At 50.9% G+C, this 26,523-nt stretch overlaps 1 protein-coding gene across 1 annotated transcript in view; it reads left to right on the top strand.

The window, feature by feature from the left end:
• Positions 1–26,523, top strand: part of LOC125428025 (R3H domain-containing protein 2-like) — a 113,072-nt gene that overhangs the window by 79,172 nt on the left and 7,377 nt on the right. Inside the window, exons 11-16 of the mRNA XM_048487600.1 lie at positions 3,320–3,477; positions 10,104–10,205; positions 20,407–20,649; positions 21,159–21,285; positions 22,213–22,448; positions 24,893–25,047. Coding sequence (XP_048343557.1) covers positions 3,320–3,477; positions 10,104–10,205; positions 20,407–20,649; positions 21,159–21,285; positions 22,213–22,448; positions 24,893–25,047 — 1,021 coding nt within the window. The remainder of the gene's footprint in view (positions 1–3,319; positions 3,478–10,103; positions 10,206–20,406; positions 20,650–21,158; positions 21,286–22,212; positions 22,449–24,892; positions 25,048–26,523) is intronic.

Genomic DNA, 26,523 nt, shown 5'->3' with positions numbered 1-26,523 from the left:
GTGGGGGGGGGGGGGGGTGGGGGGGGGGGGGGGTGGGGGGGGGGGGGGGTGGGGGGGGGGGGGGGTGGGGGGGGGGGGGGGTGGGGGGGGGGGGGGGTGGGGGGGGGGGGGGGTGGGGGGGGGGGGGGGTGGGGGGGGGGGGGGGTGGGGGGGGGGGGGGGTGGGGGGGGGGGGGGGTGGGGGGGGGGGGGGGTGGGGGGGGGGGGGGGTGGGGGGGGGGGGGGGTGGGGGGGGGGGGGGGTGGGGGGGGGGGGGGGTGGGGGGGGGGGGGGGTGGGGGGGGGGGGGGGTGGGGGGGGGGGGGGGTGGGGGGGGGGGGGGGTGGGGGGGGGGGGGGGTGGGGGGGGGGGGGGGTGGGGGGGGGGGGGGGTGGGGGGGGGGGGGGGTGGGGGGGGGGGGGGGTGGGGGGGGGGGGGGGTGGGGGGGGGGGGGGGTGGGGGGGGGGGGGGGTGGGGGGGGGGGGGGGTGGGGGGGGGGGGGGGTGGGGGGGGGGGGGGGTGGGGGGGGGGGGGGGTGGGGGGGGGGGGGGGTGGGGGGGGGGGGGGGTGGGGGGGGGGGGGGGTGGGGGGGGGGGGGGGTGGGGGGGGGGGGGGGTGGGGGGGGGGGGGGGTGGGGGGGGGGGGGGGTGGGGGGGGGGGGGGGTGGGGGGGGGGGGGGGTGGGGGGGGGGGGGGGTGGGGGGGGGGGGGGGTGGGGGGGGGGGGGGGTGGGGGGGGGGGGGGGTGGGGGGGGGGGGGGGTGGGGGGGGGGGGGGGTGGGGGGGGGGGGGGGTGGGGGGGGGGGGGGGTGGGGGGGGGGGGGGGTGGGGGGGGGGGGGGGTGGGGGGGGGGGGGGGTGGGGGGGGGGGGGGGTGGGGGGGGGGGGGGGTGGGGGGGGGGGGGGGTGGGGGGGGGGGGGGGTGGGGGGGGGGGGGGGTGGGGGGGGGGGGGGGTGGGGGGGGGGGGGGGTGGGGGGGGGGGGGGGTGGGGGGGGGGGGGGGTGGGGGGGGGGGGGGGTGGGGGGGGGGGGGGGTGGGGGGGGGGGGGGGTGGGGGGGGGGGGGGGTGGGGGGGGGGGGGGGTGGGGGGGGGGGGGGGTGGGGGGGGGGGGGGGTGGGGGGGGGGGGGGGTGGGGGGGGGGGGGGGTGGGGGGGGGGGGGGGTGGGGGGGGGGGGGGGTGGGGGGGGGGGGGGGTGGGGGGGGGGGGGGGTGGGGGGGGGGGGGGGTGGGGGGGGGGGGGGGTGGGGGGGGGGGGGGGTGGGGGGGGGGGGGGGTGGGGGGGGGGGGGGGTGGGGGGGGGGGGGGGTGGGGGGGGGGGGGGGTGGGGGGGGGGGGGGGTGGGGGGGGGGGGGGGTGGGGGGGGGGGGGGGTGGGGGGGGGGGGGGGTGGGGGGGGGGGGGGGTGGGGGGGGGGGGGGGTGGGGGGGGGGGGGGGTGGGGGGGGGGGGGGGTGGGGGGGGGGGGGGGTGGGGGGGGGGGGGGGTGGGGGGGGGGGGGGGTGGGGGGGGGGGGGGGTGGGGGGGGGGGGGGGTGGGGGGGGGGGGGGGTGGGGGGGGGGGGGGGTGGGGGGGGGGGGGGGTGGGGGGGGGGGGGGGTGGGGGGGGGGGGGGGTGGGGGGGGGGGGGGGTGGGGGGGGGGGGGGGTGGGGGGGGGGGGGGGTGGGGGGGGGGGGGGGTGGGGGGGGGGGGGGGTGGGGGGGGGGGGGGGTGGGGGGGGGGGGGGGTGGGGGGGGGGGGGGGTGGGGGGGGGGGGGGGTGGGGGGGGGGGGGGGTGGGGGGGGGGGGGGGTGGGGGGGGGGGGGGGTGGGGGGGGGGGGGGGTGGGGGGGGGGGGGGGTGGGGGGGGGGGGGGGTGGGGGGGGGGGGGGGTGGGGGGGGGGGGGGGTGGGGGGGGGGGGGGGTGGGGGGGGGGGGGGGTGGGGGGGGGGGGGGGTGGGGGGGGGGGGGGGTGGGGGGGGGGGGGGGTGGGGGGGGGGGGGGGTGGGGGGGGGGGGGGGTGGGGGGGGGGGGGGGTGGGGGGGGGGGGGGGTGGGGGGGGGGGGGGGTGGGGGGGGGGGGGGGTGGGGGGGGGGGGGGGTGGGGGGGGGGGGGGGTGGGGGGGGGGGGGGGTGGGGGGGGGGGGGGGTGGGGGGGGGGGGGGGTGGGGGGGGGGGGGGGTGGGGGGGGGGGGGGGTGGGGGGGGGGGGGGGTGGGGGGGGGGGGGGGTGGGGGATACAATTCCCATCAGCCCCTACCAGCATGGCCAATTGGCCATGCTGACAGAGGCTGATGGGAATTGTAGTTCCTGAACATCTGGAGAGCCGCAGGTTCCCTACCCCTGGCGTATACAGAAAGGGCCTTTCTTTGCCTCTGTGACAGTGTTGTGTAACCAAAGCTGACTGGCTCTGTGATATCATTACACTGACTATGCAATCCCTGATTGGCCAGAAGCCTCAGGAAAAACCTATGTGTTTTCTTTTAAAAAAGGGAGATAAAGCACAGATCAGGGAAAGAAAGAGCTGTAAACAAGATGTGAAAATGTAAGCAAGGCTTTGTGCTTACATATGTGTATGAGGTGGGAGGGGGGGAATGAACCTCCCTAACCCTCTGCCTCATCCAGTTTTTGCAGGTAAGCGATTGGATGACACCTGAGTATCTGGAATGCCACTGCTGCTCCAAAAAGGAGAGGAGAACGATGCAAACTGCTCTGGGAGCAGCACTGGTGTAGTGGTTAAGAGCAGGTGCTTTCTAATCTGGAGGAACCGGGTTTGATTCCCTGCTCTGCCGCTTGAGCTGTGGAGGCTTATCTGGGGAATTCAAATTAGCCTGTGCACTCCCACACATGCCAGCTGGGTGACCTTGGGCTAGTCACAGCTTTTCGGAGCTCTCTCAGCCCCACCCACCTCACAGGGTGTTTGTTGTGAGGGGGGAAGGGCAAGGAGAATGTAAGCCCCTTTGAGTCTCCTACAGGAGAGAAAGGAGGGATATAAATCCAAACGCCTCCTCCTCCTCCTCTTCGTCGTCGTCTTCTTCTTCTGAAAGGCAGGATCTAAATAAAGGTAGAGTAGCTGCTTTCCTGGTGTTTTTATGTCCTTAGTGTGGTCCAGGTCATATTTTAACAAATGGGATGTGGACTTTAAAAAAATCTTGATTGCATGCTATGTTGACTACTTTTTCAATAGAGATGGCTACAGATGAACTGGCTACAGATCTCAAGCAGCTAAATTAAGCCATCAAGGTGTGTGAGGTGAGGGTCCAGGGCTCACAGTTCATGGGATGCCCTTCTAGGCAGGGTGTCTTCTTCTGAACGAGGCCATTGCTTTCCTCTTACCTTCCTGGTGCATGTTCTCTTCTCTTTTTTTGCAAAGGTCTGTCGCTCAGTACGCCAGAAGCATGCAGTCAAGTCTCCACTGCTCAGCCTGGCCGAGGTATTTTGCCATGTGCTGCTCAGCAACAGCAGCAGCACCAACCGCTTCCACCCGCACCCCAGCAACAGCCGACGATGAGTAATCACATCATATCACAGGTGAGTCACACTCTTCAGTGTCACCAGAGTCTGGAGAGATTTTCCCTCCGGGCGTCTTGGCTGACTAGCACAAAAAGCAGGAAGGCATTTTGAGCACAAGCATGAGAGGACTTGAAGGGTTTTGAGACCATGTGTGCAAACTGGAGCAGCTTGAATACGCCACACGATCCCAAGCTCGCCAGAGCTCAGAAACTAAGCAGGATCAGCTCTGTTTAGTACTTGGATGGGAAACCACTAGCGAAGACAAGGGTTGTGAAGTACAGGCGGACAATGGCAAATCACTTTTGTTTGTTGCTTGCTTTGAAAACCCCTCAAGAGGTTGCTGTAAGCCAGTTGCAGCTAAACAGCCCTTCGTTATAATAGAAACTGGACCTCCCCAATTTCGTTGCCTATCAACCCTTGTTAGGCTGGAATGCAGAACTAGATCTTGACAGTAAAATTTGCCGTCCTGCCATATACAGTTGTGGCGGAACAGGCCTTCTTTGGCCTGCAGGTTCTATTCCTCCCAGCCTTCTCCCAACTTTTCCTGGAAGGGCCTTTCTCTCTCTCTAGGGTACCTGCTGCCACCACCTGACCTTTGTTGGAACTCCTTACTAGGGAGTGTCAGGGTCCCCCAGCTTTCTCTCCAACTCTGAGACCTTGCCTCTCTGTCTCCTGCTTCCATGCTCCTGGTTACCACAGGGATGGTTTGCGGCCTTGTGCACCCCTGGAGGAATAGATGCTTGCCATCCGTCAACCTTCCCCCCTCCTGGGCCCCCCCGCCCTGCATATCCAAGACAGCGTAGGTCTATACGGTACAGAGAACTGCTACCAGCGTCGGATGTTTAAAAGTATTTATAAAAAAGAGAATGTTTATAAACATACATTTAGCATAGCACCAGATTGAGCCACGGTTTCAAAAGAAATGAGATATAAGCATGATTTTCAGTCCCTTCCTTTATACACACCCTATCAGTTGTTAGAATAAAGTAAGGATGTTTCAGCTTAAGCTTAGGATGTTTCAGCTGTCTACAGATTCTCCATTACCTGGAAGATATCCTTCAGCTCCTTGGGTGAGCACATGGTCAAAATGGCTGCCTCTTCCAGAACTCAGGCAAGAGCTCTGTCCCCTTCAATGGTCTCAGCCAGAAGAGAACTTCTTCCTTGCTCCCAAGAGTTTTATCAATTCTCAGTCTCCATCCCTTGACCTGATCAGTTTGGGGTCAAGGAAACTTTTCCTGCTAGCACCAGGTATCCTCTTCTTAAGGCCCTTTATCCTTTTTAGCAGTCCAAATCTGTGATACCTGCTTGGAGAAGGAGGGGGGACTTCACTCATCCTATTGTCTCTTGAGACCTGTATTAGCATTTCTAAAAGGTGGCTGGCTGAGGCTGGAAGCCTCCTGGCCATTGGGGGAAAATGCTTCAGCATTCCTTTCAAACCTCAAGAGACCAAGGGGGTGGGGTGGATTTCTTCTCAACATTTGAGGGTGAGGCAGTGTTACAGAATATTAGTGGCATCAGCTGCAGAGATCTGAATCGGCTTTTGTATTTTAAAAATGGACAGTTTCTTATTGGAGATGATGGCTTTCAAGTATTGATGTCCCAAACAGATTGGATTTTAATGGTGAAAAGCAGCACCTTGAATTATACCTGAAAGCATGTTGACAACCAGATCTTTTTGGCTCTGGGCCAATCTGTTGACATCAGTTTGCTCCATTCAATAATATGATTGCTATGGTCGTGAATCTTTCCCAGTAGTTCCCAAGGCAGCCTTGTGCATAAGATATGGCAGAATCTTACCCAAGTGTTACAAAAGGTGCAGGTGACGGAGACCAGGTTATCTCTATCCGGAAGGGCAGCAGGTGGTTTACACTAGTTGAAGCTGGCGAATAGACTGGATCTCGCCAGCAGCTCCAAGTTGCAGCCCCTGCCATGCTAGGCTGGATGCTGCCGCCTGGAACTGTGGAGCTGAACCCCACTAGAACCTGTCTATATTCAGAGACGCCGCATCTCAAAAAGGATATTGAGGAGATAGAAAAAGTGCAGAGAAGGGCAACAAGGATGATTGAGGGACTGGAGCACCTTCCCTATGAGGAGAGGCTGCAGCATTTGGGACTCTTTAGTTTGGAGAGGAGGCGGCTGAGGGGGGATACGATTGAAGTCTACAAAATTATGCATGGGGTAGAAAATGTTGACAGAGAGAAATTTTCCTCTCTTTCTCACAATACTAGAACCAGGGGGCATCCATTGAAAATGCTGGGGGGAAGAATTAGAACTAATAAAAGGAAACACTTCTTCACGCAACGTGTGATTGGTGTTTGGAATATGCTGCCACAGGAGGTGGTGATGGCCACTAACCTGGATAGCTTTAAAAAGGGCTTGGACAGATTTATGGAGGAGAAGTCGATTTATGGCTACCAATCTTGATCCTCCTTGATCTGAGATTGCAAATGCCTCAACAGACCAGGTGATCGGGAGCAACAGCCGCAGAAGGCCACTGCTTTCACATCCTACATGTGAGCTCCCAAAGGCACCTGGTGGGCCACTGCGAGTAGCAGAGTGCTGGACTAGATGGACTCTGGTCTGATCCAGCTGGCTTGTTCTTATGTTCTTATTGAGATGCTAGAACAGCTCTGGAGCCAGCCAAGTGCCCCACATGGTACCAGCCTCTGTGGCAGTGGCAATGGGTGTAAGCAAGCCCTATGGCTGGTTCCAAGCTGAGCAGACTTCCTTTGCTGCTCCTGGGACCATAGAGATCGCTCACTGGGAGTTTTCATGGTTTGTTAGAGTGTGCATTGAATTTGGGCTTGTTAGCACTGATTACTGAGTCCAGTAGGAGTAGGTTAGTGCAGACGTTTTGTAAACTTTCGATGTTATGCCCAGAAGTATAATGTGATTTGGGAGAGCCCTGCTTTGCCCTCTGATCTGGTCATGGGCCCAGCTTCACAGCACAGAGGGTCCCAGGGGGGCGGGAATTAATGTTGCTCAGCTAACAGACCATGTAGGCTGCTGGGATCAGTGGCACTGAATGAGTTTTTCCCTGTGCCAGCCATAATGGAACCAACACAGTGTAATGTAATGGCCAGAGAGTCTCACTAAGAGCGGAAAGTCCAAGTTCAGATCTCCACTCTGTATGTTCATTGGACGACCTTTGAGCCAGTCACACAGTCCCTCCCCCCAATGAATAAAGGCAAGGTATAAGCTTAGTTAAAAAAACTGTGGAATCTGGCCAGCCTACTTCCTGCTCAGTCTGTTTCTGTTATCACACAGCAGCAGCACAGAAATAGTTGTCTAGAGAGCTCTTTACTCTTCCTGTCTGGCAAACTCTGCCAATTTGGTTCCTTTATTGTAGCACTAGCTATACATTCAGCTAATAGTGTTAAGTGGAAAAACAGCATTGACTCCAGTAACGTTAACTGCTGTTCAGGCTCCCCTGCAGAGGGGCACTGATAACAGAGATGTAAACAATTTGCACATGTTGAAGCCATGGAAGAAAAAGTGTTAATTAAAAACAGAAATATCAGGGGGAAATGAGTATGTTTAAATACCTTCTTATCAAAATGTAAGTTCCTTTCTTGCTTTGAGAATATGACATTGGTTATACATAACTAAGCAAATAAAACTGCAGCATGTTGGTATACTTACTAGTATAGTGAACTAGTGAACCATGTGTTTCCACACTCCTACATTCCTGCCGGAGGCCTTGGACTAGTTACAGTTCTTTGGAATTCTCTCAGCCCCACCTACCTCACAAGGGATCTGTTGTGGGGAGAGGAAGGGAAAGGAGCTTGTAAGCCACCTTGAGTCTCCTTACAGGAGAGAAAGGTGGGATATAAATCCAAACTCCTCCTCCTCTTCCTCCTCTTCTTCTTCTTCCTCCTCTTCTTCTTCTTCTTCTTCTTCTTCTTCTTCTTCTTCTTCTTCTTCTTCTTCTTCTTCTTCTTCTTCTTCTTCTTCTTCTTCTTCTTCTTCTTCTATTACTACTACTAGTACCACTACCACTACTACTACTACTTGGGAGGAGTGGTAAATGTCCATCCATAATGTAGCAAAAGGGAGGTTTTATTATCTGGGCTTAGAAAGTTTAGAAACCTTTTGCAGGAAGACTTAGGCCCCTTCCGCACATGCAAAATAATGCATTTTCAAACCACTTTCACAACTGTTTGCAAGTGGATTTTGCCATTCCGCACAGCTTCAAAGAGCACTGAAAGCAGTTTGAAAGGGCATTATTCTGCAGGTGCAGAATGAACCCTTGATACTTGTATGCAAAAAATAGAAGCCATCTGTAATCTATGTCAGAAAGTCTTTGAGAAGAAGCTCCTGTAAAATGCAATTAAGGCGTGTGTCATTGTTGGAGCTCAATTGCTTTTATCCAGCATCCAATGAGCAGAGCAGAGCGGAGCAAAGCTTGTGGGAGAGGACTTCCCCGTCCCTTCTGTGGCTTCTGGGTGTCAGGAGACCTTCTCAAGCCTCATGGGAGACAGAGGGGGGCTGTGCCATGGAAGGGGTAGTAGCATTGGAAAACAGCACAGTTACAGTGGCAGAAAACAGAGGCTGGATCCCAGCCAGTCTTGTTTCACCAATGCATGCTGAAAGTAATATAGCCATTCTTAGTACGTTTATGCCATCTCCGTCCCAGCATATAACAAACCCATGAGAATAATAGTTCAGCAGGGCTATTTTTTCCTCATTGGATCAGTGTCTGAAAGATCTCATCCTGAACTTCTGCTTTGACCTTGATGGATCAGAAAACGGAAGCCTGCTGGAATGGAAATAGGCTTTCCAACTTCTTCCCTGTGCGCTCCTTTTAGCGTGCCTGTGTGTTTGCAAACATGAATATTCCAACTGAAAAGAGAAGATGGAAGAATCCAAGGCAAAAGAAAGGCAGGAGGCCAAAGGCCGTTCCGTACAAAGCCCCCACTTTGCAGACTCTTAGTTGGCACTCTTGGTCCAAATAATTTTCTTTATTTTGTCACACTTGAAAGTATTTTTCCAACTTCAAGCCCCATTGCTTAACAATATAGTTGAAAACATTATCAATGGTATCATGACCAAACTGCTCCCTGTGAATATTGTCGAATCTAAGATTTGCAACAATATGAATTGGAACTCCCCTCCTCCAAAAAGAAATATCCTTCAAGGTTTTTCCCCAATGCCTATGTGGAATCTTTACCGACTAATAGCATAACCTCCTTATTCTGTCAAAATGACTTGAGTTGTCTGCGTTCAGATTAGTTGCATTTAGGCTTGCCAAATCTGGCTGCAGAAATTCCTGGAAATATGATGATGGTGCCTAGAGTGGGCAGACTTGGAGGAAGGGAGAGAGCTCGGTGTGGATGTGATGTCATAGTACCTGCCCTCCAAAGCTGCCACTTCCTCCAGGGACACTGGTCTTTGTGGTCTGGACATCACTTGTAAGTCTAGGAGAATTCCAGGTCCTACACTGGAGGCTGGTAACCCTAGTGGCAGCTTGCTGGAGCGTAATCTCTTAGGAGAGCTATAAAATGGCTTTTTCTTCTCTGTGCATATGCACAAGAAGGCACCTGTGCATATGCACAGAGGAGAAAAAGCCATTTTACAGCTCTCTGGAGAGATTATTTATTTATTTATTTATTGATTGATTGATTGATTGATTTGATTTGATTTGATTTGATTTGATTTGATTTGATTTGATTTGATTTGATTTGATTTGATTTGATTTGATTTGATTTGATTTGATTTGATTTGGTAAACCGCCCTACCCCTGAAGGGCTCAGGGCGGTGTACAACAAACAACAACAAACATAATAAAACAAATCGAATAACCCCAATTTAAAATACAGAACTTTAAAACTATAGCAGCAGCATCTATCAATAAATAATTAATAATTAATGTTAATAAAGGGCGTCTGACACCACACCCCAGTGATCAAATCCTGGGAGTGGTCAAATTCTGGGAGGGGGCTGGCAGATGGTCAGATGCACAGCCAGTGGGCAGGGCAATGAGAGGGGCGGAATCAGCGGCCGGTCCCCCCAAAAGCCCGGTGGAACAGCTCAGTTTTACAGGCCCTGCGGAACTCCCCAAGGTCCCGCAGGGCCCTAATTGCTGGAGAAAGAGTGTTCCACCAGGCAGGGGCCAGGGCAGATTAGGTCTACCAAGATTTGATTTAAGTTGTGTGTTTAAGTTCCCACTTACAACAATAAACTGGCTATATATGTCACTACTCTGCCTAGTGCTCCAAATAAAAGGGAGGGGTAAATTCTTTGATGCAAAATTGAGGAACCAGTGGAGGAACCTGCTGCTTGGTCACTTCTGCAGCTGGGCTGCCAGCCCCAGTGGTTTAGGCTGCTGGGTGCCTGGAGTTTTGTGTCCCAGCTGTGATGGAATTTATGCATGCTGCATCTCTCAGTAGCTCAGAGATGGCTAGACCTCTTTTCTGCTGCCTCCGCTGCTGTGCTTTTCCAGCTGCGTCTGCTTCTTCCTGTTTTTCTCTAAAAAGAGATGCAAAACTAACTCAGCAGCCGCTGATCTCTTTCATCCTCTCGTGTCTGTGTATGATGACTAACCTGTGCCTTTTTTCTTCCTTTCCCCGCTATCCCTTCTCCGTCCTTTCCTGACACCTGTTTCTGCCTCCTCTCCCCTCCTCTCATTCCTGCTCTGCTCTCAGCCGGTCCCAGCTCTGCAGCCCTCTCCGCAGCCTGTTCAGTACTCTCCAAGCTCCTGCCCCCAAGTTCTCCTGCCAGTTTCTCCACCCCAGCAGTACAACATGGTATTAAAACACACACACCACTTCTTAGAGCATCTCAGGGCTAGGAGGGGTGGTTTGATTTTTGCACGCTTGGGATTGTATGTGTATGTTTGTACTTCATTGAACCAAAGATGTGTCGCATCCCTGTTTCATGCAAGAATGTAGGAGCTGTGGGGGAGGTAGTGCTTTTTTTAATCATTCATTTTATATGCCACCATTCCCCTTCTGCGCTCAGGGCAGCCATCAGCATTCGTAAAGCATTGATAATAACAGAAGTTCATTAAAAACATTTTTCTCTTCCTGGAGGGGTGGCCGAAGGTGGCCCAGGAGGATGCCCAGACAGAAACCATTATAGCTGCCTGGTGGAACAGCTGTCTTATAGGCCCTGTAGTATTGTATCAGGTCCCACAAGGTTTCTCCCAATGGTATCTCTGCTAGGGAATGGGCAGTGAGGGAGGAAAGCTTTTGTGGTACTTGGAAGAAAATGAGAATTTGCTTCTTATTAGCACCTGAACCTTTAACAAAGCTGGAGAAGAGGCCGCCACAGTCATTTCTGTATGGAATATTTTTTATGTGCAAGATGTTTATTAAGATCAGTTTCAGGGGAGTAGCCATGTGGGTCTGCAACAGAAGAGTTAAATTTGAGTCCAAAGAGCAGCAAGATTTTCCAGGGTATAAGCTTTTGAGAGTCAAAAACCTGATGAAGGGAGCGTTGACTTTCTAAAGGTTATACCCTGGAAATCTTGTTGATCTTTAAGGTGCTGCTGGACTAGAATCCACCACTCAGAAAATCAGGGCTCTTTCCCTGAAAGGAAGATGCTGAAAAGGAATTTGGCAGCTGATATTACAATCACAAGTAACTTAAACCAAATGCGTGATCACTTTCTTTTTCTTAGAAGGATGTGAAGATGTAACAGACACCACATTCAAGGCAAGGAAGATCTTTCTTTTTGTACAGCTAGATTTATATCATGCCCCTTTCCAGGACCTGAGGATAGTTTACAGAGCTACATACTTTCAAAAGCCTACCTGCCAGGATGGCTTTAAAAATCTTAACTTTTAAGTGCACTTTCCAGTAAGAAATGTCCATTGAGATCAGTGAGACTTAATTAAAGGTAAGCATGTTTAGAATCAGGCTGTGAACGAATTGTCTGCCACTATCCCTGTGGCTCAAGACAATTCTCTGGCAATTCTCTGGCAGTCGGGGGAAGGTGTCCCCCAGCTTCTAGTTTATAGTATAGTATGAGGGTCTGCAACCTGCGGCTCTCCAGATGTTCATGGACTACAATTCCCATCAGCCCCTGCCCCAATTGGCCCTGGTGGCAGGGGCTGATGGGAATTGTAGTCTATGAGTAGATGTTCTATGAGTAGATGCTCAATTGCTGTACATGTTCCAGGTGGAATTCCTCAAGGAGGCACCCCTCTCCCAAGAGCTCAAGTAACAATATAATTATGACTGGGAAAATAAAGCCCCACTTCACTTAGTAGTCCTGTTGTAGCATTGAGTGCCGTCTGAAATGTGGCTGTGTGATGATGTCATGGATACCTGTTGGCTAGTGTCCGTGACATCACTGATGACATCTAATGCAAGTGCCATGCCCTGCTGACATGTGTATGTGCACCATGTTGTGGACCTAACATCAACTCTTAGCCTACGAAGAAATTTCCTCCAAGGATGAGGTAGGGAAGTGCTCTGTATCTTGGGCCCCTTCCACACATGCAGAATAATGCACTTTCAGTCCACTTTCAATGCACTTTGCAGCTGGATTTTACTGTGCGGAATAGCAAAATCCACTTGCAAACAATTGTGAAAGTAAATTGAAAGTGCATTATTCTGCATGTGCAGAAGGGGTCTTGGTCTTGCAGTCTGTTCCCAGAAGCCAATTTACAGGCTTTCTCATATTAGTCAGTTTCAGTAGCCACCGGTCTCCTTGTTGGTAGTGGAGATCTCTCCACTTCCCTTTTGAAAAAGAAGTGCAGGATGGTTGTCTTCTACCAGCCTCATCCACACATACCTCTCAACAGGGCTTCTCTCTACCATCTTGCGCACTTGACATGGCCTATTATTTGTAGAATTGATTTTGCCTTTTTTTACAACCAGGACTTGCTTGATCCCCTCTATGAAGAATAAGAGCTGTTTCACAGATTAGGCAGTGATAGACTTGGGTTTGCCAACAAGTATATTCTCAAGAAGGCCATGTAGTTAATCCTCTGTTTCCAACAGCTATACATGTCTGATGCGTGTGTTCTGAAACACTCATTTTATCGCATGCTGATTGAAACATACACCTTCTAATCTGATCTTGGAAGCATACCTAAAATATGTGCAAAGATACTTTCATGTGGTCAGCTACTGAGGTTCTTAGAATACACCTGCACTGGAATTTTTTCCCCAAAAATTATAATAAATCATCTCCACCTTTTGGCTTTGTAAAGCCACAAAGCTTGCTAAGAAAAGAATAGTTCCTCACTGAACCTCTGAAACTTTGATGGTGGAGCTGCTACTGGAGGAAACTCACTGAATAGCATAGCCCAGTGGTGGCGAACCTATGGCACAGGTGCCAGAGGTGGCACTCAGAGCCCTCTCTGTGGGCGCACGCAAACAGAGTGCCCCCCCCACCCCCACACATCTAGGCTGGTCTAGGCCGCTGGGCTCAATTATTAGCATTAAACCGAAGATCTAGTTTTGGGGAAGCAGTGTAGGTAACCCTGTTAAGCGCTGTTAAACCCCACTGATTTTCATGCGAAGAACTAAAGCACAATCCTTTACCTGGGAGTAAGCTCGGTTGCTGGCAATGGGGCTTGCTTCTGAGTAAACCCTCCTAGGGTCGTGATTCACCCATTGGAAGAGTTGCACAGTTGCTCCAAAGCAAAACCACCGACTACCACCAAGCTTACTCCCAAGTAATGCGCGCCTTGGAGCCAACTGTTTTTTCTAAACTAAAACCTCAGTATTCAGGTTAAATTGCCGTGTTGGCACTTTGCGATAAATAAGTGGGTTTTGGGTTGCTATTTGGGCACTCTGTCTCGAAAAAGGTTTGCTATCACTGGCATAGCCAGTGTGCTTTGAATGCACTTCCATGATTTGGTGTTTATTGGTTGTGGTCCTGATAGCCACCAGATGGTGCTCATCAACCAAGTCTGTATGTGCAGGCAGCGCAAGGTGGCATTCATTCAAATCTGATATTCATTTCACATGATCCTGCCCTGGGATGTATTTGAAAGGCAGGACAGAAATCAGCTAAACAAAATAAATTTTTAAGAAATCATCTCAGTAGCATTTTTTTAGATTTCTGCAACAGGACATGGGAGTCCTGTGTGGCTATACTGCATGGTGCTTCAGTAATTCTGCTCCTGGCTATATGATTCATAGAATCATAGAGTTGGAAGAACCTGTACGAGTTTAGTCCAACCTCTTGCTGATTCCTTGATTCACATATGTGCACCCAGTGAAAATTATTCAGAGTACCTAGAACTCAGGGTGCAAATGTGAGGGATCTGATAGCTGTCCAGGTTGTATTTAAGCAATGTCAAGCACTGCAGTTCTGAAGTCTGTATCCCTTGTTACTTTTCCAGCAAGGTCAACTACAAGCAAGAGAGAAAGGTGGGGGGGGGGGGGGGGCTTGAGAAGGAAGTTGAGATTAGCAAGAAGCCTGCATGGTGATGGTTGGGGCCTGGGCCGGTTTGGGACTTGACTGGGAAAATTGTTTACAGGAGAGCTATTTCTTTTCTCCCTGTTCTCTGCCTGCAGATAGAGCCTGTGTGGTGTAGCGGTTAAGAGCGACAGACACTAAACTCAAGAACCGGATTTGTCTCCCCACTCCTACACACAAAGCCTACTGGGTGACCTTGGACCAGTCACGGTTCTCTCAGAACTCTCTCAGCCCCACCTACCTCACAAGGTGTTTGTTGTAGGGAGAAGGAGCTTGGGAGCTGCTTTGAGATTCCTTACAGGAGAAAAAAAAGCAGGGTATAAATCCAAACTCATCTCCTTCTTTGCATTGCTCTATAAAGAACTGAGAGCAACTATTTGACTTTCCTGAGAGCAATCCTTTCCTGAGAGCAACTATTTGACTTTTGGGTGGTCCTTCAAGACTTATTCCACATCGAATGAATGTGATGGTGTTCTTTTTTTTTACTAGATCACTGCTTTGTACTATTTCCTCACTTGATTTAATCCTGTATGTGATCCAACCCAATCAGGAATCCTTCCAAACCACAGAGAACTGAATGACATCACAGCGCCTTGGAGACGATTTACTTTGATTACATGGGCTTAGATCCAGTGGTGGGATTCAAATAATTTAACAACTGGTTCCGGTGGTGGGATTCAAATAATTTAACAACTGGTTGTTTACAAGCACCATTTTAACAACCGGTTCTGCTGAAGTGGTGCAAACCTGCTGAATCCCACCACTGCTTAGATCCCACGAAGTAGTTCCATGCACACTAGATAATCTTCACTGCAGAGCACGTTTCTGGTGAAACTTCAGTTTTCACAAGATTAGTGATGTTCAGCGGGCAGGTGGAAATTTTAGAAGAAGAACACTCCCCAGCAGAGACTGTCTAGCTTGAATGGAGTATATTTATAGGATTTACTGATTTACTGATGGGCGTGTCCTGAAATCATTCCCTTTATTGCCAAACTTTATGGTTGCATGTCTGTGAGCAGCCTAAGAAAACAGGGCCACCCACAGAGTACACACTAACCATTTAAACAGGGAAATAAATTTATAATCTTAAGAAAAACCAGCTCTTGAAAAACAAACTTCGTGTGGCCAGAGTATTCTCAGTGCCCCCTGGGAGACACAGAATGTTAGGAGCAATCAAGCATCAATTAAAGAAGTAAAAAGTCAGTAGAGGTTGAAGGATTTTGGCCTGCTAAACCCCTTAAGATTTTATGGTATTCTTGAGAGGAAGATTTAGATGATTTTTTTAAAAAAACTAAGAACTGATGTGAGCATTTTTGCCAGAAAGTCTTTAAAATGAAGTAGAAAGAGAGGCAGTTTTTTGTTGCAGGGGAAATATTAGTGATGAACTACAAGTAGATTTGCTTCTCCTTTCCCGCCTGTAGGTACAAGGGTGTTATTAAAATGTCATTTTGTTGTTTTAATTAACACCTGCATGCGTTGAAATATTTGTAAGCAGCACCCAAACAAACAAATAGTACATTTGAAGAATGCATTTTTAAAAGTCATCTGGCTGTCTATATATTATTTTGTACCATTTCCTTTTTGCTGAGTCTAAAAATAGCAACCGTGTCCTGTAAAAACAGCTTTGGATTCCATAAACTGTTAATGTTTTCCTGGATTTCTTCATAAGTCAATCCGCTGTAATGATGTCTCTCCAGACCACAAACACTGGCGGGTCATTTTCCCCCAGTGCCTAGCACTGTCTGTTGCTTCTGGCAAGAGTTCGGTTGTTCCATTCTTTTGGGAAATTTACAGAATCTGCTTCAGATAATAGAAGTAGAAGTACTTGTAGAAGTAACAGATATTTATGAATGCGGATATTTTCCTCTGAATGAAATTATTTTAGGTCATTCCCACCATATGTACAAGAATGCTCATGTTTCACCAGGATCGTGCGTGCAATGATTTCTTCCATCTATATTATATTTTGGTGGTTAGAGTGTTGGGCTAGAATCTGGAAGATCCAGATTCGAATTCCTGCTCTACCATGGAAGCGTGCTTGGTGACCTTGGGCAGTCGCACACTTGACCTTGGAAGGGTTGTCGGAAGGATAAAATGGAGATGAGGGAAATGTTGTCATTCACTTTGACGAGAAAATTGGGGTATAAATGAATTAAGTTTAAGTACCATAAAATTATACGATTAAATAAGCTTCTGATACAGCTCAGTAGACCTAATGGCTCAGAATTGCTTGGGGAGCTAAACAGTTGGCAGAGTCCACCTTCTATGGGGGAAGGACAAAGAATCAGTTTGGCGGGATTAGAACCGCACCCAGAGGATGGCTGAGGACTCTGAAGAGGACCCTGGAAGCAGGAGGGCAAAGGAGAAGGGCAGGGAGGTTAAGAAAGGGTACAGGTTATGGCATGTGTTGTGAAAGAGTAACCTGAAGGGAAGGGGAAGGTGGTTTGAGGGAAAAGACACTAAATGTTGGGTTGGATCCAACACAGAATTTCTACTTGCCCTAGAGCTGTTGCCCAAGTGGAAATGGAAGGAAAAGTCCTCAGTAGCCACTTCCACTAAATCAAACCTATTGTATCCCCAGTTGCATTTCCTCCTGCACAAAAATCTTGTGGAACTGATTTCCTGGCAAAATCTTGTGGAACTGATTTCCTGGCATAATCATATAATCATACATAGGGAGAAAAGATCTTGCACAAACAGAACTGTGCTAAGTCTGTTCAGTGGCGTACCTAGGCAAACTGGAGCCCTGGGCAAAACCTGAGAAAGAAAGAAAACAAGCATTGGCAGGAAGGGGGTGGATTTAAAAGGAAAATCTGGGGAAATGCCTGTGGTCAGGGGGTGCCTGCTGTCAGGGGTGCAATTATTAAGATAGCAGCACCAAAATTTCAGAGTATCTTCGTGAGACCCTACTGATGATACTACCCAGGTTTGGTGAAGTTTGGTTCAGGGGATCCAAAGTTATGGACCCTCAAAGGTGTAACCCCCCATCTCCTATTAGCTCCCATTGGAGATAATGGGGGATGGGGGCACTCCCTTTAGGGGTCCCATAGCACACGGACTCCCTGAGCAAACCTCACCAAACCTGGGTGATATCATCAGGACAGTCTCCCGAAAAATCCCTGAAATTTTGGTGTTTCTATCCTAAAAACTGCACCCTCTGGAGGCCAAAAACGGAAAAACACTGAAAATATTAAAAATCCCACAAACGAACTTGCAGTTCTTGTGCCCCCCACAAGGCGGTGCCCAGGGCAACTGCCCACTTTGCCCAATGAGAGGGACGCCTCTGAGTCTGTTTATGCTTCCGCTTGCTTGTCACCGGATCCAAATCTTGGGCATGGAATGACTAGTTAGGGAAGGGGCGGTGGAGAAACATCAGACTTCAAACGCCAGCAGGCACTGTAGGCTATAGAGGGAGGAAGATGGGAACATGAGAAAGAAGTTCTCGAGAGTTAGAACAGGAACCAGAGAGGGAAATGGGTGGTAGAGTTGCAAAACTGAAGAAAATAGAAGACATGGGAAAAGTCTGAATGAGTCAAGACTGAGCAGAGCTTAGAGACACGGGCGTACTGCCAATAGGGACATGGGGTCACATGGGGACATAAACCTGGGTGCCGGCACTAGCTCTGGGCAGTAGATCTGGACCAGGGGTAGGGAACCTGCGGCTCGAGAGCCGCATGCGGCTCTTCTGCCCTTGCACTGTGGCTCCACGAGCCGAGCCGCCGGCCACCAGCTTCATCCTTGCCCGCCCTGCAGGCAGCAGGGCAGGCGCACCAACTGCCCACGGTCGGCTGGGCTGCGCCGCGGGCTTCCCCTCTCGCCCGCCCCGTTGGAGCAGGGTGGGCACTTTCCTGGCGGCCGGCGAGGCCGAGCCGCCGGCTTCATCCTTGCCTGCCCTGCAGGCAGCAGGGCGGGCGCATCCATGTGCTTCTCAGAATGAGCAGAGTAAAAGGTAAAAAAAACCCCTATATAAATAGTGTTATCTTTATTTTAAATGTCAAAATTATTTGCGGCTCCAAGTATTTTCTTTTCCTGTGGAAAATGGGTCCAAATGGCTCTTTGAGTGTTAAAGGTTCCCTACCCCTGATCTGGACGCTGGTGCGGGCTCCAGACAATAGACCTGAACGCCTGCGTGGCCTCCAGGCGGTAGACCTGGGCACTTGTTTGGGCGGGCAGAAAATTCCGATTTTGTCCCTGGGCTCCATTTTTCCTAGATACACCTCTGCCTAGAGATGAGAGTGATTGTTCATGGTTAACATGAAGGAAGTGTGCAGGCAAGCCAAGGCATCACAAGGTTGTGGTGTCAAGAATCCGGACTTAAGGGTATCCTGCTAAAAGTTCTGTTCAGGGCCTGGGTCTCCAGACTTCCCCAACCGCCCCAGGAACCCCGCCCCAAACCACTTATCTGCAGGACTCGGCAAGTCGCACCAGCCCAAGGAGGTGAAAGGAATCTTTGTGTAAATTATCACGCAGTATAAAGCCTGTATTGTTTATGTTGGTAAGTTTAACACAGTATACGAGCTTATTTACAATTTTTTAGTGTTTATTGAACATTAGGCCCTTTCCGTACGGACCATTTATCCTGGCAGGTAGCCCTGGGACTGCCCCACGCCGTTCGCGTGGCCCGGGACAGCAGTCTGCGAGGCTGCAGCGGGTTGCCACTGCAGCTTCGCAAGGAGCTGCGGCTGCTACCTGTACCCCGCTTCCCTGTACCCCGGGGACCCTCCCCCCAGCCACAGGCCAGTGTCGCAGTGGCGACCTGCAGTGGGGGGGGGGGGAGGGGACGATGCAGCCACCGTCAATCCGCCTCCCCACTGGGGCCGTTCGCCCGGCATCAAGGCTGGATATTTGAAGACCCCCTTCCCTAACTCATATATCCTGCCTTGGGGGGGTTGAAAGCGGGATTGGTCCGGTTCCCAAAGCGGGATTGATCCCAGGTCAGGGCCAGCAAAGGCAGAGGAAGCCGACCCAGCAGCAGGAACAGCCCATTCCTCCTAGGAGACAAAGAGTAGAGGAAGGGCCTGGTCAAAGGGGCAGGCTCAGGGGGTGGGGGTATAGGGAAGAAAGAAGCTATAAGCCTCAGGGAGCCAGAGGGTCAGGAAGAAGAAGGTTAGTCAGTGGCTGCTTGCTGTGAGGCCAGTCAGCCATTAACAATGGCTTATTGGGGCTCTACCCAGGTTGAGAATATCTGAGGAAAGTCCCTGGAGGGACGGGAGCACCGGGGCTGAGGCATCAGGGATCCCTGATCACGTCAGGGTACCTCTATGAATGCAGCATTTTCGTTTTCTAACCCTAGCTAGAGGCAACAAGGGTCAAGATGCAGTAGAAAAGTGTCCTCAACCATTTGGTTAGGGTGAGTCACAAATCCAGATTTACCTGATGTGGTGACCCACTTAAAATAACAGAGCATGCACCAGTAAAAAAAACAAAAACAGCAAACTCCTGGGACCTGCTTTCACACATCTTGTGATGCACTCTTGGGTCACGATCCACATCTTGAGATAATAGATTAATCCTGGAGTACTCTGCTACTAAACAGCTTATAGAAGCAAAGCCTTTGAAAATGTTTAGTTGAGGACCTCTAGTTGGATCGACTGTAACTGTTTCAATTAAGTGTCCAAGATGAAAGCAACAAAGCAAACAGGTTTGGTTGACATCTGCAAGAGGGCTTGGACTCTCTCTTCGCTTGCAAACTCAGCAAGAAAAGCTTTGTGATATCAAAGCTACTGTGGAAAGACATCCTTCAGGTCTTCAAAGTTATGCCTGCTGTGGAAGGAATGGACAAGGAGTTTTTCTTCTTCTTCTCTAATAATACTAGAACCTGGAGCAGGGGTAGGGAACCTGCCAATTGGCCATGCTGGCAGGGGCTGATGGGAATTGTAGTTCCTGAACATCTGGAGAGCCGCAGGTTCCCTACCCCTGACCTGGAGTAACCCACTGAAGCTGAATGGTGGGAGATTCAGGACAGACACAAGGAAGTACTTTTTCACACAGCACGTAGTTAAATTGTGGAACTTGCTGCCACAGGACGTGGTGATGGCCGCCAACTTGGAAGTCTTTACAAGGGGAGTGGACAAATCACTGAGGATGGGGCATGATGGACATCTACTCCCTCCAGTATCAGAGGCAGTCTACCTCTTTATATCAGTTTCTGGGGAGGCTAGGCAGGCAGATACACAGTCATCCTTGTGGGCTTTCTAGAGGCATGTAGTTGGCCACTGAGTGAACCGGCTTTGTGACTTATCCAGCAGGGCTCTTCATACATTCACATGTTTTTAGTATTTATCGTGGTCATCATGGTCGATGTTCCTTCTGCTTCCATTGTTGCATGCATGGTGTTAGCGTTACCTTGTTGTGTCTGGGTATTAGAGATAAAAGGAAAGGGCTAGCTCTCGTGTAGTTTTGAACATCCAGAATGTCGCTATTGTTGTGTGCTTGTCAGTATTTTTCTTCTGGGTTTGGTGTTGTGTGTCCCTCCTACCCTGAGCCTGTTTTTCCCGGGATGGGGCAGCTGTGGGTGATGGAAGCCGTTCTGGGGTTCACAGCCACTCAATGCCCTTTTGTCTCCACAGGCCGAGGAGCTCAACAGCCCCTTCGGGCAGATCAGCCTCAGCCGCCAGGGCTCCACAGAGGCGCCGGACCCTTCCTCTGCCATCTTCCAGCCGCCGCTCATGCCCCAGCATCCTCAGCAGACAGGATTCATCATGGCTTCCCCAGGGCAGCCGATCACTGCCTCCAACTACTCTGCCTCGGGACACACGGCGCCAGCCCAGCAGGTCCTGCAGCCCCAGAGCTATATGCAGCCCCCCCAGCAAGTAAGCTGCAAGAGGAAGGGGCGGACGGTGTCTTGAGCAGCACCCACTGATATTCTGGAGAAATTATAAATAAGAGAGCCAAAGGTGTGGGATAGGAGCCCGATAGAACTTGAGGATCGTGTGAGCTGGCTAGTCAGTTTGGCCATCGGAGGTTAGTCGTCCCTCTCCCCAAAGACCCGGTAGGCAGAGATTGGCTGCAGTGGTGCAAAGCGCCTCGTTCCGCCCACCCACACTGGCACATGTGTTGCCCAACTATGGATGTGGGTAATGAGCCCTTACGGAGTTTCCATGTCGTATACGTTGTGTTGCCTTGTGTTTAGAGCTCTCCGTGCATGTGCCCTCCTCATATTGACCAAACACACGGGTGGAGTGAGCAGGCAGGAGCACACAGTTCTCCCCCACCCCCCAGTGTAATTGTTGACCCATGAGAACAGCTTCTGCATGTGGAGGAAACGTCACTGTGTGTATATTCTGTATATTGCTGACTGTTCCCTTTATCCCCCTGACAGATTCAGGTTTCTTACTACCCTCCCGGGCAGTACCCAAACTCCAGCCAGCAATACCGACCTCTCTCTCACCCGGTGGCCTATAGCCCGCAGCGCAGCCAACAGCTGCCTCAGCAGTCACAGCAGCCTGGTAAGTGACCGGCACACGCAGCGTCGCAGCGAGGAGAAGGGGGCAGTGGCTTAAGAGCCAGTAGGGAGGGTCCCAAGCTCTCTTGCTCTTCCTTGGAGCCCGCCGGAGCCAGTCTGTTTATAGGTCTTAAATCGCGTGCACATTAAGAGTTCTTTGGGAAAGCAGATTTAGCAGTTTCCATGGCTGATCAGCTGACGCTATCGTTGATGAACCCCAGAGGATCCATTTAAATACATTGCTGGAGGTTGAAAAGCAAATTGGTTCAGCTGTGCTTGCCACTCTTGGAAAGGAAACTTCTTCCTCTAAGACTGGGCTCTCCTGTCTCCGGGGTGGGCATGACTGGCATATCTTTGGTGGTGGAGCAATCAGGAATTGGATACTCTTTGGGCCAAAGTAAATGTTGAGCACATTCTGTCTTTAAAAACAGCAGTGCCCCTCCCCCTGGGACTGTCTCACTGGCTGCACATGGTATCCCTAAGCTGTATTAGAATTTAAAGCCACTTGTTGGGGTGGGAAGTATTTTCAGCTGATAAACAGGCTGGGATGGAGGAAGAGTTAAGGCTGTGTTTACATAAAAGCCATATTGTGGCCCTGTGTCTGTTTCCTGGGGCCCAAATAATACTCCTTCAGTTGTACTCAAGGAAATCCAGCCTCACATGCCAACCTCCTGCGGTAACCTGACTCCTCTGGCCAGCTGCCTAAACTAGCACACTGGGTGACCATGAGCTAGTCACACACATTCAGCCATTTCCCTATCATACATTCATCCACTCCTCTTGATTGGCCCACATAAATCAAAATGAAACAGAAGATCAACACAGCATGCACGCTGCCTAGCAGTTCATCTAGAAACTGTCTAGCAGAGGGAGATTGACATTCCTGGGGCACCAGTAAGATGCTAACCTTTAGTCTCTTGTCACGATGCAGGTTTACAGCCAATCATGTCCAACCAGCAGCAGACATACCAAGGTATAATAGGAGTGCAGCAACCCCAGGGCCAAAGTCTCCTCAGCAACCAGCGCGGCAACATGGGGGGCCAGATGCAAAGCATGATGAGTGTGCAGCCGTCTCAAAGCCAGGGCCTCCTCAACAACCAGCGAGGAAACATGGGCAGCCAGATGCAAGGCCTGATGGTCCAGTACACTCCACTGCCTTCATATCAAGTGAGTTGGTAATGCACGTAAGAAGAGTAATGGAAGGGTACAGACATAGGCCCCTTCCGCATGGGCAAAGTACAGTGGGTTGCAGTCAGGGTTAAGCAACCCACTTTGCCCTCTGGGCATTCGCATGCCTCCATGCAGGCAACAAATGGAGCCCGCAGAGTCAATGCAGATTGCTGTCGCTTTTTTTTCAACTACCTCCCTCCACTGCGTAGCTACGAAGCCAGCTAGGCATGGACCTCCACAGCCATGCTGCCATCCCTGTGCCCCTCCGTAACTACGCAGCAGAGAGGTGGGGACTGAAAAAAAGGGAAGCATGGCCAGGTAACGCACTTCCCGGGACAGCCGTTCCCTCGGCCATGGCTGCAGTCCACGTTAAAACTAAAGAATCTCTGATTCTTTAAAAACCTGAATTGGGGGGAAAACGCGGAACGAACACACATTAGGAGCGGGGATCTCTGTCGCGGTGCCCCGGCAAGCTGCACCGGGTTTTACGCAAAACATGGTTATGCAGCGGCACTTTATTGACTGGATTGTGGGAAGGGGACCATAGGAAACCAATCAAGTTCTACTGTTCTGTACCTCTGGAACATCTTGGAATGAATCCCACCTGCACTACTGTTACCCACAGCCAGGGGTAACTAGAAAGTGATTTCAGAGTGATTTCAGCTTTGTCAGCAATGAGCAATAGTGATTTCAGAGTGATTTCAGCTTTGGCAGCAGTGAGTGGATGCAGAGGCAGGCTGCCTTCAGAGCAGAGGTTCTTTATTGTGATTTCAGAAGCTGCTTTCCAGGCGGGAGACTGCCCAGTGCACCAGAGCGAAACTACAAGCCCTTTGTTACCGAAGTTTTCACCTGATCGGAGAGGGAGGGAAGGGGGGCAGTCCCCTGCCACATGTGAGCAAATTTACCAGACAATTTAAAACAAAAGAGGAGGAAGACAGTCTTTTGTTGTTTTGCTTTGATGGGATTAAGTCCCAAAGAAAAAAGGCTGCCAATGAATCTTGAGAATCCCTGAGAAGTGGAAACTTCAATAGTCAATGGGTCTTTCGCTTGAGATCCTAGAATTGGAAACTTCAATAGTCCAGCATGAGCTTCTGGATCCCTGAGAGTAAAACTTCAAACAGTCCAATAGCAAAACAGGGGTGACATCCTTCTTGTTGAGTCAAGAAGGTCCTTTTTTTTGTTGGTGAAGATGTGGGATTACCTGGGTGTTGGTCCCAACTGAACTTCAGGACTAGTTTCCCTTGTCCCTTAATCATCAACCTTGGCCTGGCCACAGCCTTGGCCATCAGACACAAATTTCCATAATAACATTCCTAAGCTGGGGAAGGCAAAAGGATAAGCACTTACATGTACTTATACCCATGGGCAAGACTTTACAGATGCTTATTGACATGGCTTTCTTAAAATCTAACAATAACAAAACCTTAAACTAACGCTAGAAGGAACTAACTAAAAAGCTAGCATCCTAAACTGCGGGCGCATCACCAAATTCAGCTTAAAAGGGGCTTTTAATGCAATCCCTAGAAATGCACAAAGCAAAAGAGAAACCATATGGCATTGGCACAAAACATGCATATGCGTTCTCCTGTAGACTATATGGAGAAAAACTTTTGGACCTTACACTGGTCTCTTTGCTCTGATCCTTAGCCAGTGTAGTTCGGTGGCAGGCTCAGGAAAATATTTTTCCTATTTTCCTGCTGGTAACACTAAGATGTGTTGGTCCCTTGCAGGGGAGAGGAAACCTTCAGAATCTTCTCAAGCGTGGTACGATCCACCACCGTTGCCATGGTTCAAAGGGCCTCCCCTATTTGAAGTTGCAGGAAAGGCATTAATGTACGAGGCAGGGCAAAATGAATCATGAGATACCACACCTGTCCTCTGTCACTTTCTCTCACCCTCCTCCTTTGCAATGTATAGCAAAATGCGGGCAGCATTTTTAAACACTGAAGTCTGGAAGTCTAATAGCAGCACATAACAAACCTGGCTCTGATGCTGAAAATAAATGGTGGCAAATGTGCTCAACAGCTTGAGCTCCTTAATTGAATTTCCCCCAAAATGTGCAGAAACAACCGGGCCTTGGCCCTCCCCCTCCCATAACCACCATGTGCTAGCAGTAACCACATGATAGGTGCTGTACAAAGTGGAGAAATTTCAGAGGTTCAGTCCGGAGAGGCCTTCTCGTTGCATGCCCGTGAGTGTCTGTATGAGTCCAGAGAACCACAGAAGATTTCCTATCAAACTGGGGATTTCTTTCCCCAACAATAAGGACTAGACTGTTTGCTCGCAGCTAAAATCATCTTTTTCATAAAAGGCCAAACATGTGTAGAAATGGGTTGTGCAGTTAAAATCACAGACATTCTGACAAGGGACCCTCTGTTGTAGCTCTGTGTCCTTTTTCCTATTTGTGATAGATTCACTGTCTGGTTTTTCTTTATGAGCAGGTTCCAGTGGCTAACGAGTCTCAGGGCGTGGTCCAACAGCCCTTTCAACAGCCCGTGCTGGTACCAGCAAACCAGTCTGTTCAAGGAGGACTGCAAGCTGGAGGCATGCCTGTCTATTACAGCGTAATCCCACCCACCCAGCAGAATGGCACCAGGTAAGGTGTAATCCAAAGTCTTGTTCCATGTCTCTTCTTTGACTCACGCCTTCTTTGACTGGAGACCGCTAGGAGCAGGGCCTCTTCCTTCAGAACTTGCTTTCTCATATATGCTACACTCCGTAGCTTTTAGAAATTTAGTTAAAACCTGTTTTGTTCTATGAAGGAATGGACCTTTGGGTTCCCAGGAAGTTGGAAAAACCAGACAGTCATCCCAAGTCTTAGCAATTCTGCTCCTTTCCCTCACTCCTTGGCAGAGGCGTACCTGGGGAAAATGGGGCCTGGGGCAACAGCTGCTCCAGATGCCCACCCCCACGCCCCACTTACCTTAGCCAGTGGCGACAGTCCCGGGCAGCTTGGCAGGGCCGAGGGGTGCCTGCCGGGTTCACAGCGGGCTCCTGGCCCGGCTGCTCCTAAAAAAGCAGCCAGGTCGGGACCCTGCTGCGAGCCCACCGGGCGCCCCCACAATATCTAGTGTGGGGCGCCCAGGGTCAGTTGACCCCCCATGTCCCTCTGGTAGATATGCCACTGCTCCTCGGGGAGTACCAAAATCAAACTAGGTAGTAACTGGCACCACAAGGAAGTCAAAGACTTATTGATCTGAGTTGCCATTTAGATGCCCCATGTAGTTGCCACATCTCCCACTTCTCTCCTACATTCTAGCACAGGGATAATCTGTCACGCTTCTGCTATTTCTGGCTACCGCTCTTCAGCTTCTCCTCTGCTTCTCAAGACCACCCTTTTGATATCCGAGCGAACAGGTGTGGTGTTCGATGAAGCTTCAAGCATTCAAAATATAAACAGAAATGTAAAAATATACATCATCCGTTTAAGCGCCATGGTGAGCAAGGATATAAAGAAAAGGTGAAAATGTGCCATCATCTCACTCTGCACTTGGTACCTGTCATAAATGATGTTTAATGAGGACAGGTTTCGTGAAGATGCAGGGCTTGCAAGTCCATCCTTACCATAGTTCTCAGAGTTAGGACTTCTCCCCATTGCCCCCCCCCCCCCCAAATGTGCAAGCTACCTAAAGACTTTATGGCATCTGTTATATGGCAAACTTTAAAAAGGGTTGGTTTGTAAGTGGAAAGGAGAAAAGGAAGCAGGGAAAGGGGTCGCGAGGAGAAGGGTGGGGAATTAATTGACCCCCTGCAAGTTGTTGTAGGTCCCCCACTTGTTCTTGTTGGATTTTTCGACTTCCTTTTAAAATTGGCTCGTGCAGTCCTCTCGGAAAAGGGGGGGAGGGCAAGGATTTCTATTTCTGTGTGCATCAGCAAAAGTAATACCATGTTTCCCCGAATATAAGACAGTGTCTTATATTAATTTTTGCTCCCAAAGGTGCGCTATGTCTTATTTTCAGGGGATGTCTTATTTTTCTGTGTTCTGTTCGTCAGACATGCTTCCAAACAAAAACTTTGCTATGTCTTACTTTCGGGGGATGCCTTATATTTCGCACTTCAGCAAAACCTCTAC

This window comes from Sphaerodactylus townsendi, linkage group LG03 (genome assembly GCF_021028975.2).
Source record: "Sphaerodactylus townsendi isolate TG3544 linkage group LG03, MPM_Stown_v2.3, whole genome shotgun sequence".
In the NCBI taxonomy this organism is placed as follows: Eukaryota; Metazoa; Chordata; class Lepidosauria; order Squamata; family Sphaerodactylidae; genus Sphaerodactylus; species Sphaerodactylus townsendi.
Note: the sequence above shows the minus strand (reverse complement) of the source record. Positions and strands in the feature narration are given on the sequence as shown.